The sequence below is a fragment of the Vulpes lagopus genome, chromosome 4 (genome assembly GCF_018345385.1).
Source record: "Vulpes lagopus strain Blue_001 chromosome 4, ASM1834538v1, whole genome shotgun sequence".
Taxonomy (NCBI): Eukaryota; Metazoa; Chordata; class Mammalia; order Carnivora; family Canidae; genus Vulpes; species Vulpes lagopus.
This window is the reverse complement of record NC_054827.1, coordinates 145,685,114-145,699,581: the sequence shown is the minus strand read 5'-3', so window position 1 is coordinate 145,699,581 and position 14,468 is coordinate 145,685,114. Positions and strand designations below refer to the sequence as shown.

The following is a 14,468-nucleotide window of genomic DNA, read 5'->3' as shown; positions in this document are numbered from 1 at the left end:
ACAACTCTACAGGGTTCTAAAGAATCCTCCTTCAGAGAACCAGGTAGACCTCGGACCATACCTCTGAGCCCTCAGTCCGCTTACAATACTGTCTTCCCATTAGGGAACTTCATTTCTAAGACTGTAGGAGAGAGTTTGGCATACAGTAGGTGCTTAATAAATAGCCGGTGAACATCCGAATAAATAGGTGATGGATTCTTGGGATTCCTGATGTCGTGGTGGGCAAAGGTGCTTTTTTTTAAGCAGAAAGAGCCCTCTGGTTTCTGCCGAGGGTCATCCCAGAAGAGAAGTCTGGCGGGAGCCAATCCCGAAGCTCTCCACTGGCACAACTACTATCTTACATAGGAAAAAACCCGAAATCTTTAAGGACGCAGTCTGGAGAAGTGTCCCAAAGAGAACTAGATCTACAGGCTGGGATATTGCTAAGAGGCTCTCAGGAAGAAATACACGCCATCAGGTCTCCCTTCGTACTGCAAGGACCAGCTGGGAACACTTTCAGGGTTCCTGGGACCCCGAAGCAGACGCCTCAGGGTGGACTTCTTTCCTTTCCCTCGATCAAGGCAACCGCTGCTGTCCCCAAGTCAGGGAAGATTCCATTTCTTGAGGCACCTTTCCCTAGCAGATAGGCTGTTCCTGCAGGAAGAGACACACGCTGCCCCTCTGTGTCCCGACCAGCCCTCTGAGTCCCCTCTGCCCTGGTGGCCCAGGAATCAGAATTACGGGCTGAGCCGGGAGCCCGTCTCAGCTGAGTGCGAAGGTGGCCCTACGGGAGGCCCTCAGCCCTTCCTGTCATGAGGGGTTCTCCAGGGTGCCAGGCCTCCGTGGGCCTCTCCAGCTGCAGAGCATCATCCGTGTCACAAGGGATCCGCCGAAACGCAGGACCAGCACCAGCCTCTCCAAGAGGGAGCAACAAGCAGAAGGGGAGCGAAGCCCATCACAGTGGGGGACGGGCAGGGAGAGGATAAGCACTTCCCGGAATTCCTGCCTGGAGAGATCATGTCCTAACCCGAAGGTAAAATGGTAAGAAGATTTGATCCTTCTTGCAAGTGCTGGAAGGACCTGCAGGCCTCCCCAGAAGCCTGCCCCGCTGTTGCTCAGTCTGGCTTCCATCTATGCTGAGGGACATGAGCTCTAACCCGATAACGTACCGTTTCACTGTTTCATTTTGGTGCCTGGGCCTGGACAAGGAGGGGTGGGCGAGGTGGCCCACACGGAGTCAAGCCACAGCCCCTCCACTTGCTGGCACATGAGTGCCTGGAAGCCCTCCTGGCTCCCTGTAACACAGCATCCCTTCTCTCCTCCTCCCCTCCTCCCAAATGTACCAAGCACGTTCAAAATTGCACATTTTCCTCCTCAGGCTGATGCTTAGAGTGGAGAAGAGAGAATTAAAATGAAAAACTCGAAGAGCCAGGCTCTGCTCTTGCCAGGTTTTTTTTTTTTTTTTCCTGGCTTTGAGGGTTTCTTTTTGGAGCAGGAGCACATCCAGGAAACCTCCCGTCAGAGCCCCCAAGCACCACCCTCCCTGCAGAGGCTAGCAAAGGGCTGGGGAAACTGAGGCTGGGGAGAGGGGTGTCATTCCCAGGTCGGTTGCCCCCCACCCAGCACCCTGATTTCTCACAGGAGCCCGTGCCTTCCCACCTCCTGGGAACCGATTAAACACTCTGGAATATGCTCTGCTATCCAGATGACTTCTCCACGCGGGCTGGGACATTTGTCAAACTTGCCTGTTTCCCAGCAAGATCACAAATTCTCCCCAACCCTATCAAACAACGTGGAGAACCACGTATTTGTTGGCTGAGACTGAAAAGGGAGGGAGAAGAGATCCAAAGAATAGTCCTTGTACACTCGAAGTCCAGCAGCAGTTCTGTCTCGGAGGAAGGCCGACTTCACCCCTGCCCCTCGGAGTCTCAGGGGAGACTCTTCTGGCTTCTGAATCCGTCTTCTCCAGTCCATCTTGCTTTGGAAACCAGTCCCCAACTGACCTCACCGCCCCCCCTCCCATTCCTCTCTTCTCTGAACTGCGGTTCCCCAGCACAGGTGGAAACACCTGAGTCCAATACCAGCCCCTGCAGCCTTCGGTACCCTCTCATTTCCCAAGCCTTGGTTCTTTTTCATCTGAAATGAGAGGGTTAGACTAGATCAGGGAAGGGGAAATGTTTGCTCTCATGTGTCAACTCTAGCCAGGAGGTGGCTTCCTGGAAAACCAGTGGGGACGTCTGTTCTGAGGGCCACATGTGTAAGCAGCATGCAAGGGCCGTGCGATTGATTGGCGATGCCTGCCACTGGCGCGGCAATGGGTGTTCCATAATATACACCAAGTGCTGGCCGTCCTGGAACTCTTGGCTCTCCACATCCTTCCAGGTCTGACATTCAATGACTCTTCACATTCTTCACTCACACACCAACGCCTTCATCACTCGGCACTTAATTATGCATCACTTTCTGCTTTCTTGTCACTGTACGCATCTCGCTCCCCCAGTGAGACTCTGGATTCTTAGAGGGGGCAAGGGGCGTGACTAGAATGCCTGGTGCAGAACCGAATTCGCAAAGTTGATGCTCAAAAAGGTATCAATAGGGGTGCCTGGGTGGCTCAGTCGGTTAAGCATCTGCCTTTAGCTCTGGTCATGATCACAGACAGGGTCCTGGGATCAAGCCCCGCATCATGCTTCCTGCCCCAGGGAGCCTGATTCTCCCTCTCCTGCTCCTCCTGCTTGTGCTTTCTCTCTCTCTCTCTTTCAAATATATAAAATCTTTTTTTTTTTTTTTTAAAAAGGTTTCAACACACCGATGGACTGATTTGTTAAAGACAACACTGATCCTTTCAAGATGCTTTCAAGTAAGAGAAAGCTAGCAATTCTCTGAAATTACTGGGACTCATTCCCCTCCAGGGGGTTGCAACTGATATGGCTTCTATGTGGGGAGAGGAAGAGGAAGAGGAGGAAGAGGAAGAAAAATGGAAGAAAAAGAGAAAGAGGTGGAGGAAATGATGAGAAGGAGGTGGAGGTGGAGAAGGGGAGGGAGGAGGAAAGCACACGCTGCCCCTTGCTCCCCCTTGCTCCACTACTCGGTAGGTTAAATGGGGACCAGGAACCAATGAGCGGATGGAAGGGGCTGATTGGATTTATACGGCAAGAGGCCCTTCCCTTACTATTTCCCTCTGTGATTTAAAAATGTCACAAGGCGATGCCTTGTTGTGACATCTGGGGAGGCCCCACTGTTTTTCCTGTCCCCCCACTTCGTGTCTGTGTGGAGGCCAGGTACTAAAACAAACACGGCTGTGGCATAAAATCGATTTAGCCAGGTCCCTCAAAGCTCATTTTACCATTTAATATTTGCTGGGTACTAATTGAATTCTCTATTTCAATTGACTGTTCTAATCAGAAAAGTGCAATGATACATAGAAAATGCACTTCTATTTATTTACATGCAGGGATGACATTAATGCACTGCTGATATTAGCCACAAACACAAATATTTTAAACAGAACATACTCCCGAATCCTACTGAAACATTGTAGCTCAGGCCTTCAGGCAGCAAAAAAGGAGGAAAGAAAGAATTGTTAATGCATAATAGCCATTCCAACCCAGACCAAACAACACCAGAGAGAGGAAATTCTCAGCGTTCCTTTACTTATTCAACTTCCATCTTTTTACATAAATTGTAGAAATAAAACATCGTGAAATTTCACTAAGTCATTTGGAGAAGGGGGAAAAAAATCAAAACTCCAGTACATGCACAGAAATAGCAATCTGACTGCACAAATAAACGATAAATTTGCCTGACTGTGTTGAAATTCAATGCAATAAAAAGAAAGGCCTTCAAAGAAGATAAGGTTTTAACGGCATCAAAAGGTTCTCGTGCAAAATGGATCATTCAAATCCCCAGAATGGCACTTGCCACTAATTAGTTCTGTTAGGTCTTTTGACATCAAGTTCAAGGAATCTCTGTTAAAACTTCCAATTTATGAAATGCACTTGCAGGCAACCTAAGGCAGCTATTCAGATTTACATTAAGAAAACCTGTTGTTGTCCATGTCCCTATGGCAATTTTCATTTCTCGAACATTACAACAGGGCAGCAACTGATATGATTCAAGGGTAGAGGAGGCTGGTTTGTGCAGAAAGGTTAAGTAACTAAAAATATATGTACAATCCTGCTTCCAGGGAAAGGGAGGGGGTGGAGAATGATAAATACAAGTTTCTAGAGAGTGTAAAGAGAAGGGGCATAGAGGCTGGGGGGGGTCTCATAAAGGGGGTATTTATTAGGATAAATATAGCTAGTTAAAGTGAAACAGCAGAGTTTCCTCACAACATGTACAACTGTAGGAAAAAAAAATCTCCAAAGGAAATTTTGATTTTAGAGCTGCATAAAATGGGGTAGGGGCAGAGAGGGGGGAAGAAGGTTCTTAAACTCATTTTTACAGTCATTTTTAGGAATGATAATAGAACAAATTTTTGTCAGCATATTTATTTTTAGGTGTGATTCATTCATTTTTGGGGAATGATAATTAAATAGAGCACATTTCTGTCAGTTCTTATATTTATTTTTAGGACTGATAAGTAAATTGAACAAATCTCTGCACATTCTTATATTCAATTTTAGGGATGATAATTCAAACGAACAAGTCTTTTTAAGATACCTATGGGTAAAAAAAATGAAACAATTTACTATATTTGTAAAAGTGAAAAATAAAACGTACACATAGACAATGACAATTTCTGAATTTAGGCCAGCAAGACGTCATTGTTTCACAGATGAAAACTTGCATATTTACTGAGTTTTTCTGATTTCCTCAAAACTGATGGCTTCTAAGTTTAAAGTGCTTATAAATTTCTCAGTAATGATCGTCAAATAAAAGGATAATTATGTGAGGGCTGCCTTTAAAAAAAAAGAAAAAGGAAAATAACTTTCATGAAGTTGGCTTACCTGGAAGACTCCACAAACCAGAAACTTCCAGAGTTCTTAATTTTTTCTCCAGTTCAGCCACCCGATTCCCTAGGATTCTGGAAAATGGGAGAAAATGGCAACAGACAAATGAGCATCTCAGAGAAAAGGTTTTGAGATTTAAGGTGTATGTAGAAGGCACAGTGTGTGTGCATGTGCAAAGAATATATATGTACGATATATAATATATTACACACACACTGTTGAGAGTACATATGAAAATATAAAGCGAATGATTAAAAAATATTAAAGTTGCCATTCAAGTGAGTCCTTTGCCACAACGGTGGGGAAGCTAAACAATTATTCCATCATTGCCCAAATGTCTTACACAATCTCTATCTGGGAGTTGCTCATTGCTAACAACTATAATTCATGGGGCACCTGGGTGGCTCAGTGGTTCAGCATCTGCCTTTGGCTCATGTTGTGATCCTGGGGTCCTGGAATCGAGTCCTGCAATCCAGCTCCCTGCAAGGAGCCTGCTTCTCCCTCTGCTTGTGTCTCTGCCTCTCTCTGTGTGTCTCTCATGAATAAATGAATAAAATCTTTTTAAAAAAATTATAATTCATTTTGAATACCCTTAGTAGTATCACACCTGATTCTTTGAGGGTAGATCTGAGTTCTGGAAAGAACCAAGTCTAACAAATAAGATGGGCGAACATGCTTGGTAACGTGGTGTTGAGTCAATAAAATAATAAGATCTGCCTGCTTAGACCTAACCTGTGTCTTACTGATCTCCACATCCTTGATACCTAGCAGGATGCCTGGTTGACAGTAGGTGCTCAATAAATATACTTGATTAAAGAAAACGGCTTTCCTTTTCTCAAGGCTTGCAATTATCTATGGAAAGAATGAAGAAACAGGCATTTCCAAAGAACTTCCAGCAATTGCAGGATCGCTAGAAGAATTACACCGATTTCCAAGGCGACCATTCTGACACGTTGTGGCATATTATTTCTAGAATGTGTGTCCGAAAAGATTATACTGTTTACTACTTGGAAGCCAAACTTTGTATGCATGGAAAGACATAAACGTGGGCAGGTATTTCCCCTCTTCCACGCTACACAAAATTAAACATGGTTGGGAAATGATTTCATAGTCATCTAAAACTTCAATCATTTTCCTTTGGCCTGGAAATTGAAAAACCAGTCTTTATAGTATTTGGGGGATTTTCTTGGTGCTGCCGTGCTAAAATGATGCGGAAATCACCTTAATAGCAAAGTTTCAATTCCTTTCAGCGAGAGAAATCAGAAGCCAGAATTGTTCTCCTACCTCTCTTTATGTTCCAGAGATAGCTGCACACACCCACATACACACAGAGACATGAATATGTATATATCTGCACATATATATATGGCTTTGGATTCATCCTTATTTTACCTGAATTGACTTGCAGCATCTTAATTAATATTCCCTTTGAGTTCCCAGAAAACCCTGACATTACTATATGTGGTTTTCTTCACCTAGGCTTTTCCTTAAGTCTTAAATTCTGCATAGACTTTATCAATTACTTTCAATTTTCACCCTATTTGTTGGGTCTATTCTGCTTTCATGTCTCTGACCCTTCAATAAACACCATTCCTCGTAATCTCGCTTTCAATATTTTGCTCAGACCTTCTGATCCGAGCTCCCTTTTCACCAGCTGATGGGTTTGAGATGCAATCACAGCAGAGTTCAAGTTGATGCCTGTTTCTTAACGAGATCAGATCATCTGTATGTGGCTGCCTCTTGGAAACAAAAGATAAGGCTTAACTCCTCTGTGTATGCTGAAGGATGCCATCAGAGCAACGTCTGGAGGCGTGGTGAAGAGACATTTGGGTTTTGTTTTTTGTTTTTTGTTTTTTTTTTCCTGATATTCCCAGACAACAGAGCCCTGTCTCTCAGGAATGGACTGAGGCGAACTTGCTGGTGTCCTGTACTTTGAGGGACCTGCCTGTTTGTCAGTGGTGACTGCTCTCTTTGGCCTGACACAGGCATCTGATACAGAGCTGGGGGTAATAAAATGGACCCAATGGGAGTTGTGCTAGCAATAATAGTAGCAGTAACATTATCTAAAACAATAGCAACCACACTACTGTTAGCATGACAGCGAAACTAATCTTTCCTGGGTCCTGGCTATGAGTCCGAGCCCACGCTGAACACCTGCTGAGTTTACGTGAGCTCATCTGACCTGACAAAAACCCTGCAGTGCATGTTGTATCATTATCCTCTTTTTTTTTTTTTTTTTTTTTTTTTACAAATGTGGACCCTAAAGAACAGAGAGGTTAAGTAAACTGCCCAAAGGCACACAGTTGACCTCTAAGCTGTGTCTTTTGCCAACCCTCAGTCCTCTCCTCCACTCCTCTCTACTCCACTCTTCTCTACTCCACAATCTACTCCACTCACTCCTCTCACTGGGACACAGAGGCACAGAAATCAGTTAACTTGAGCAGAATCACAAGCAGAACTCAGCTGGTGATGAGTCTGGATTTGAACCTACAACTCAATTTCCCACCCAAGTGCATGGTCTTAACCAACATCTCATAATGGCATTTTAATTTAGACAAGCATTCTTGTGTCTGGAGCGAGTACTCTTTAAAAACTGTTCACAGTTGGAAATACAGATGCAGCCCGGCTGACCTGTGATATGACCCAAGATTCCTCAAATGACAAAAAGGCTCTTCCTGATTGGCTTCAGACACGGAACAAGCATGGCAGATGGTGCACTGAACGTGGTGTGGTGCAGCCGAGGGAGATGGCAATATGCACTGAGAAGGCAGTAGACGAGGAACAGAGTCCACTGGGCTCAGTCTGACCAATGCAACACCCAATTATCGAGACTGTAGGGGATAGCGAAGAGAAGCAGCCTGTGTCCCTGTACTGGAGGGACTAAAAGTCCAGTGGGAGACAGACGTACACACAAAGAGACGCACGCACGTACAGAGCCTGTCCAAGGTAGGAATACTATTTCTCTATCACTTGCTCTCTCGCAGGTATTACTCTAAGCACTGCACAGGTATTATCTCCCTTGCCCCTTGCAACAACTGATGAGGGAGCCCTTAATGTGCTTAGTTTATAGATATGGGAACGGGGATTCAGAGAAGTCACCTAACTCGCCCAGGGTGACACGGCTGGGTGGTGGGGGCGGGGAGCCCAGAATCAAAACGTCGGCCTGGAAGTGCACAAGTACTTCAGCAGAAGCACAGAGTGGGAGCGAAGTAAATGAAAGATGAATCCAGAGTGGTTTTTAAGGACCCAGATCATGAATGATCTTGTTGCCAAATTGAGAATGGTGAGATTTTTAGACACTGGCAACAGTGAGATATTGGAAGTAAAACCTGCACAGAAGCAGCATAATGAAGCTTAGGGGAAGTATTCTCGATGCAGAGTACAGAATGGACCGGAATGAGTATGAGTAGAAGCAGAAAGGCCAGTCCGCAGGGTAATGTCCAAGTCAGCTCAAAACAAGCCAGTGGGGACGTGGGAAGTCAACCGAATGGAGTAATAACACGGAGGGAGGTGAGGCATCTGACAGCTGGCCTCGTGGCCGAAGGAAAGTCTGGGAATGCGGAGGTGAGCATGGAGGCTGGGGTAGGTCTGCTCACCGGCACAGTGTGAGAAGTCAGCAGAACTGGGCCCTCGAGTATCTCCTGTGAAAGGCAAGAAAAGACTAGAGAGGTGCAGCTGGCCAGGGAAGAGGAGAGCCGGGCAACATGTGCCTGGAAGCCAAGGGGAAAGAGATCCAGGTGGGGTGGGGTCAATACCATCTCATTCTGGAAAGTGGTCACATGGGATGAAAGAAGTCCACCTAGAAGATGTGCCTGACCCTTGAGAGAGATGTTTTAGGACAGTGGAGGGGGCGAAATCCAGAATCCAAGCGACAGGGTTGAGAGAAGCAGACTCGGAGCAACTGTAAGCAGTGAATACAGATGACTCTTCAAGGAGTTCAGCAGGGAATCGGAGGAGACAGCTAGGGCAGTAGCTTGAGGCATAAACAGGTTTGAGAGAGGATTTTTTTTTTTTTTTTTTTTTGTAGGATGGGGGAGATTTTAAGATAAGGTTTTTACTTAGCTGTGGTTTGTTTTAGGAGGGATTTCAGCCCATGTCTACCCAGGAGTCTAGGAAAATCCTCAAGACATGAGGCCTCCAGATAGGTGTTTAGTAGTAGTTTCTGATAGTAACAGTGTCATTGGGGATCTGCAAAGGCCGACCTAACCCAGGAGCTGGCCACCACTGTGTGTCTACTTCCTGCTCCCCAGACAACACGGGGAGCAGAAACCCCTAAGTGAGGGTCCTTGGTGGAGGGTCCATCCTAAAGAAGAAGGGACCGTGGCTCTTCCCTGCCACCACCTCCACCCCAGGTGGCCTTCTGGTGCATCTCTGCTCTGATCCATGACAGCTCATGCTGCTACCAAGATCATGAACTTCCAAGCTACCTGTTGATAAGTCACAGGAACCTCATCCCTTCTTTAGCAGAAGTAAGACAACTGCCAACTCTCTGGTGACGAGTACCTCCAGGAAAATGCCTATTAATTGAAAATCCTCACAAAATATAAAGTCCTATGTAGATTCACCAGTTCTTCAAGATGGCTCCCGTTTGGGCTTCCCAAGGTGTGTGTTGGGGGGGGTGACTGTCAGGCAGGGGAAAGCCAGTAGGGGGAGCACAGGCCTACAGAACAGGATACCTCCATTCTCTCATGGAATGCTCCACCGAAATAAAACTACTGCATTATCTTAGTTACAAAAGGCTAAGTCAAGGGGAATCACAGCAAGCAGACGGGATCCAGATTCTATTCCTAGCCCCCGCTCCGTTTGTTGTATAATTAGTTTTTTTACATGCCCCCAAATAAAACATTTATTGAAAGTGTGAAACCAAAGGCCTCCTAAGTATTAAAAATGGCACATTAGGTACTTTATGTACTGATGTGAAGCAATCTTTAAGATCTATCATTATGGAGAGAAAAAGAAAGGTGCAGAACAGTGAAACGACTTTTTTTTTTTTTTTGATACCAGCTATCACTTGTAAAAAGGAAAGAAAGAAAGAGAAGGAAGGAAGGAAGGAAGGAAGGAAGGAAGGAAGGAAGGAAGGAAGGAAGGAAGAGAAAAAAGAATATCTATACTTATATAAACATACACGAGTATTTATATATGTCTGGGTAAACGTATTACACATTTACTTACATATGCATCCTTGGAAACAGATACGTAAGTAAGGAATGGGGGTTCCTTCCAGGAAGGGGAATTGGATGGCTGAGAGATGGTAGTAATTTAGAGACACATTGTTTAACATTTTAAAATGTGAACCATGAGATGCTACAAAATTATTAAATAGGAGTTACAAAGGACAGGGTGCATTACAACAAAATTAAACCTGAAAAAAAACAAAAGCAAGCAAACAAAAAAAACCCCAAATTAAACCTAGTATAACGAGCATGTCTGTTTTTTTAAAAGGAGGGTGAGAGCCCATGGAACGTAGCTCCGGGCGTGCTGGTCACAGAGGGTTATGGCAGGAACGTGTTAGGAAATCAGTCTGTCTGGAGAGGCAGGAGCGTGGGGCTGACGGCCTGGGGGGTACTGAGCAGGACTCTGCTTTAACAGTCCAGCTTTTCCCTGAAACCAGTATCACACTACATGTTAACTGCCTAGAATTTAAAGAAAAAACTTGAAACAAACAAAAAAAGTCAAGTCCAGCTTTTTAGGGGAGGTTTGTGCCGTGCTCTGAACTGTAGCTGGCGGGCAGGTATGAGAGCGCTGGGGTGGGCGGTGGTGGAGGGCCCAGGGTCTGAGGTTGGAGGGTTGATGAGGAGGGGGTCTCCCCAAGGAAGAAGGGGTGACAAAGCAGAGGGGGCGGGGAGGGGGTGTACACTGAAGGCCCACGACAAGGACCTGAAATAAATACCAAATCCATGAAAACCGTAAAGTGTATTAAGGGAGCAAGAAAAAGGATTAGATAATCCATTCATTAAATAACCATAAGCACCCATGTGGGCTCAGCACCATCCTCCCCACTGGGAGAGAACAGTGATTCTGATGGTGGGCAGGGCCCACCCATTAAATATTCTTCGAATCATACTTTAAATGGTGGCACAATATTCTATCTTATGGATTTACTATGATCTTAACCAGTCTCCAACTTAAAAACATTCAGGGGGGGCAGTGCCTGGGTGGCTCACTCAGTTAAGCATCTGACTCTTGATTGTGGCTCAGGTCATGATCTCAGGGTCGTGAGATGGAGCCCCGAGTCAGGCTCTGTACTCAGCGCAGAGTCTGCTTGAGATCCTCTCCCTCTCCCTCTGCACTCCTGTAGTCTCCCTCTCTCAAAATAAAATAAAATGCAAATAAAAACATTTGGGCTGTTGCTGTTTTCTCCTCCCTCTTATAAACGAATCCATGGTGAACCCCGTATGTATGAATCTGAGGGCATCCCACCGAGTTTTTCCTTTAGGATAAGTTCCTAGATGCACAGCCTGTGGGTCAAAGGGCACAAGCACTGTGAAGGGTCTTAAAATGTACTGAGGAATGGACGGCCCCAGGTCTGGACTCCTTGAATGTGAAGGGCCGAAGGGATGTGGAACCTGTCAACCCAGCAGTTGGACATGTGGGTCCTGCTCTCGATGGCAAGGTGGGGACAAGAGCTGTGAGGAGAGCCTGCAGAGAGTGAGAGGCAAAGATGGGGGGAATGAAGCCCCCCCACACACCCCCGGCGGGGTAAGGAGAGCAGGAGACCTGCGGAGACCTGGGGTGGAAGTGAGAGGTGTGGAGGGAATCAAGGGGGTGAGGAGAAAGTCAGAGGAATCCAAGGAGGTGAGTGCAAGACAGGAGCTGGGAGGCAGAGAAGCTGTAAAAGGAACAGACTCAGAAAGTGGGTTTTGGGGGTACTGGGGACCCCCGAAGGAAAATTGCTGTGGAAAATTTGGGAAGAGGTCTTGGGAGGTGTTGAAGCGGGGGTGGTCTTTCTTTCCTGTGCACGGCATCCCCTAGGGCTTGCTCAGATCCAAGAACCCCAACATTCCTTCCAGAACCAACCCCCCCCCCACCGAATCTGCATTTCAAAACCAGTGCCTCCAAGTGATTCTGACACGGAAGTGTGCCCCCCGGAACACACTTTGAGGGGGTGGCTGCTGAAGCAGCAAAGGTGGCCTCTTGTTCACAGAGATTCTGGGTTAGTGGAATTTAGGGGGGAAGCTGCACGGCTGGGCAAAGGCTTTGGGGGTCCGGGGAGCTCCGTGTGCTTTCTGGGGGAAGAGCAGGGGCCAGAGGAGGGGCGGGGTGAGCAGGTGGGAAGAGGTGCTCACAGGGCAGCCAGGCCCAGAGGAGGGAAGGGGTGGGGCCCGCCAGGCTGGGGGGCCAGGGTGTCTCCGGGAGACAGGAGGGCAGGGTGGAGGGCCCGGGTTCGAGGGGAGAGTCATTCTGGGGGCTCATGGTGCGGAGCGTCTATTTTCTCAGTAAAGCCGAGGTTACCTGCTGGGAACCCACTGGGGCTTAGAAGGCCCGCGAAGGTTTCAAAGAGCCCCAGTGGGTGCTTCAGAGGGAGTCAGCGAGGACAGAGAAGCTCATGCGGAACACCACCGGCTGCGGGGGAGTCCGCCTGGATAAAATAGACCTCGCACCTATTCTGGGGAGATTTCCATTTCTTCTCCCTCCCCTGAGGAGTATCTGCATTTTAGCACCTGCCCGTTTCATTCCTTGGTTCGGGTTTTCTTTTAAAAGAATTTCTGAAAACTTCTGTCAATAAATTACCCCGTCATCCCGCTGAGACTGCCAGACTCCCTCCACTGCCCTCCGCCTTCCGTACGTGTATCTTCATCCCCCGCCATCTGCCCTTCACTCCCGGCTTCTCTTTTTTCTTTTTGGTTTTTACAATACTCTCCATCATCTTCCAGCCCCCCCCCCCCGCCCCGCCTGTCGCCAGGACACCGATCCCGCATCCCTCCCCTCCTCCTGGAAGCCCAGCTGATCCCGCATCCCACCCCCCCACCCCACCCCCCCGAAGCTCAGCTGATCCCTCATCCCCCCCTCTCCTCCTGGAAGCCCAGCTGATCCCGCATCCCTCCCCTCCTCCTGGAAGCTCAGCTGATCCCGCATGCCTCCCCTCCTCCTGGAAGCCCAGCTGATCCCGCATGCCTCCCCTCCTCCTGGAAGCCCAGCTTCTCAGTGCCTGCTCCTGTGTTCCACGCCTTCCTGTTGGTTCTGTGTGGAGGTGTTAGAAGTGGGATCGGCCACGTAATTTGGGGGGGCCCCCGGTGAAATGAAAACGCAGCCCGCCTTGCTAAAAAATGACTAAGCATCTCAAGACTATTGGACCAAGTGCGGGGCCCTTTGGAGTGTGGTCGCTTGTCCTCAAAGCCAAGCCCTGTTTGTAGTGTCTGTTGCTCTTACTGCCTATTCACCATGCTCTGAACACCTCCAATTTTGCCTGTGTCTCACACTCCTATAACTCAGGGGAATTTGCCCCACCTCATCACTATACTTATAAAAACCAAGGGAGAGCCTGTATTTCAATGGTTCCGTCACACCACCTCTTTTGCTTCTCTGGAAGAGACATGACACTCCCTCCTAGGCCCAAGTGCCCGTGGAAGTTGATGCTTGGTGTTCCTGCTAGACAGGACCCCTCAAAGTCATGCCATAGGTTACAGTGGCCCTGAGGGGGTACCCCCCCCCCCAACGAGGGGACCTGCAGGGGAGGTAGGGCGAGTTACCCGCGCAGTTGTACAGTCAAAGCTGTGTGTAATAGGCTCAGAGGGAGTGTTCAGTGTGCAATGGCTGGTAGTGTGCCCCCACCCGACTCTGGAGAACGGCTAAGATACGTTGTGATGCAGACACGTCATTCCAGTTGAGGAAGCTTCCTTCCACACCTAAGGGCTGCCCTCCCCTCCCCAAAGGCCTGCAGTCCCACCCGCTGCCACCCACGGCTGGCAGCCAGCCTCCCACATCTCTCCCGCCCACCCCACCCCCCCAAGGGTGCAGCCACCTACTTGTTGGTCTGCCTCTGGTGCTGGATGACCATGTTTTTCTCGTGGATCGTCTCCAGCAGGGCTGTTGCCAGAGACTTCAGATCAGAAATGGACTGTGGAGTAGCCGGGAGACTGCACCCATGATCCTCAGATAACAGATCTTGAACTGGGGGGATATAAAGTTTGCAGCTCAGTGTTAAGTCCCTCGGGAACACTGGAATGCAAACCAGCGTCTGGTTGTCCTGGATAATGACGGTGGGAGAGGCTCCCAGCTTCTGAATGCTATGATGTTATATTGCAGACTCCGTTTCAGGTGTCAAAAGTAAAACAAAATAAAATTCAGTGTGAGGGTTGAGCAGACACAAAGAAAGTCTCATGGACTTTTATTGGCAATTTTTTAAGGCGATAAGAATCTTTTGCATTTGTCTAGTATTTTGCCCTTTCAAAACACTTCCAAACTAACTCATCTGGGGCCCCCAATTTAAAGAAAAACCCACCTGGGAAGTATTATTTATTCCCATTTCATGAACAGGAAAGCAAGGTGGTGACGGATTAAAAACATTAGCTGAAGGTCACACAGCCATGCAAATATCAA

General features: G+C 47.6%; 1 protein-coding gene across 2 annotated transcripts in view; it reads right to left on the bottom strand.

Moving 5' to 3' along the window:
* Positions 1-14,468, bottom strand: part of CCDC149 (coiled-coil domain containing 149) — a 103,240-nt gene that overhangs the window by 14,996 nt on the left and 73,776 nt on the right. Inside the window, exons 9-11 of one of the 2 annotated variants that reach the window (XM_041752841.1) lie at positions 13,895-14,039; positions 4,926-5,002; positions 3,492-3,524 (exon numbers count right to left, since the gene is read on the bottom strand). In XM_041752841.1, the coding sequence (XP_041608775.1) occupies positions 3,492-3,524; positions 4,926-5,002; positions 13,895-14,039 (255 nt within the window). The remainder of the gene's footprint in view (positions 1-3,491; positions 3,525-4,925; positions 5,003-13,894; positions 14,040-14,468) is intronic. The other variant, XM_041752842.1, reaches the window with a different exon arrangement.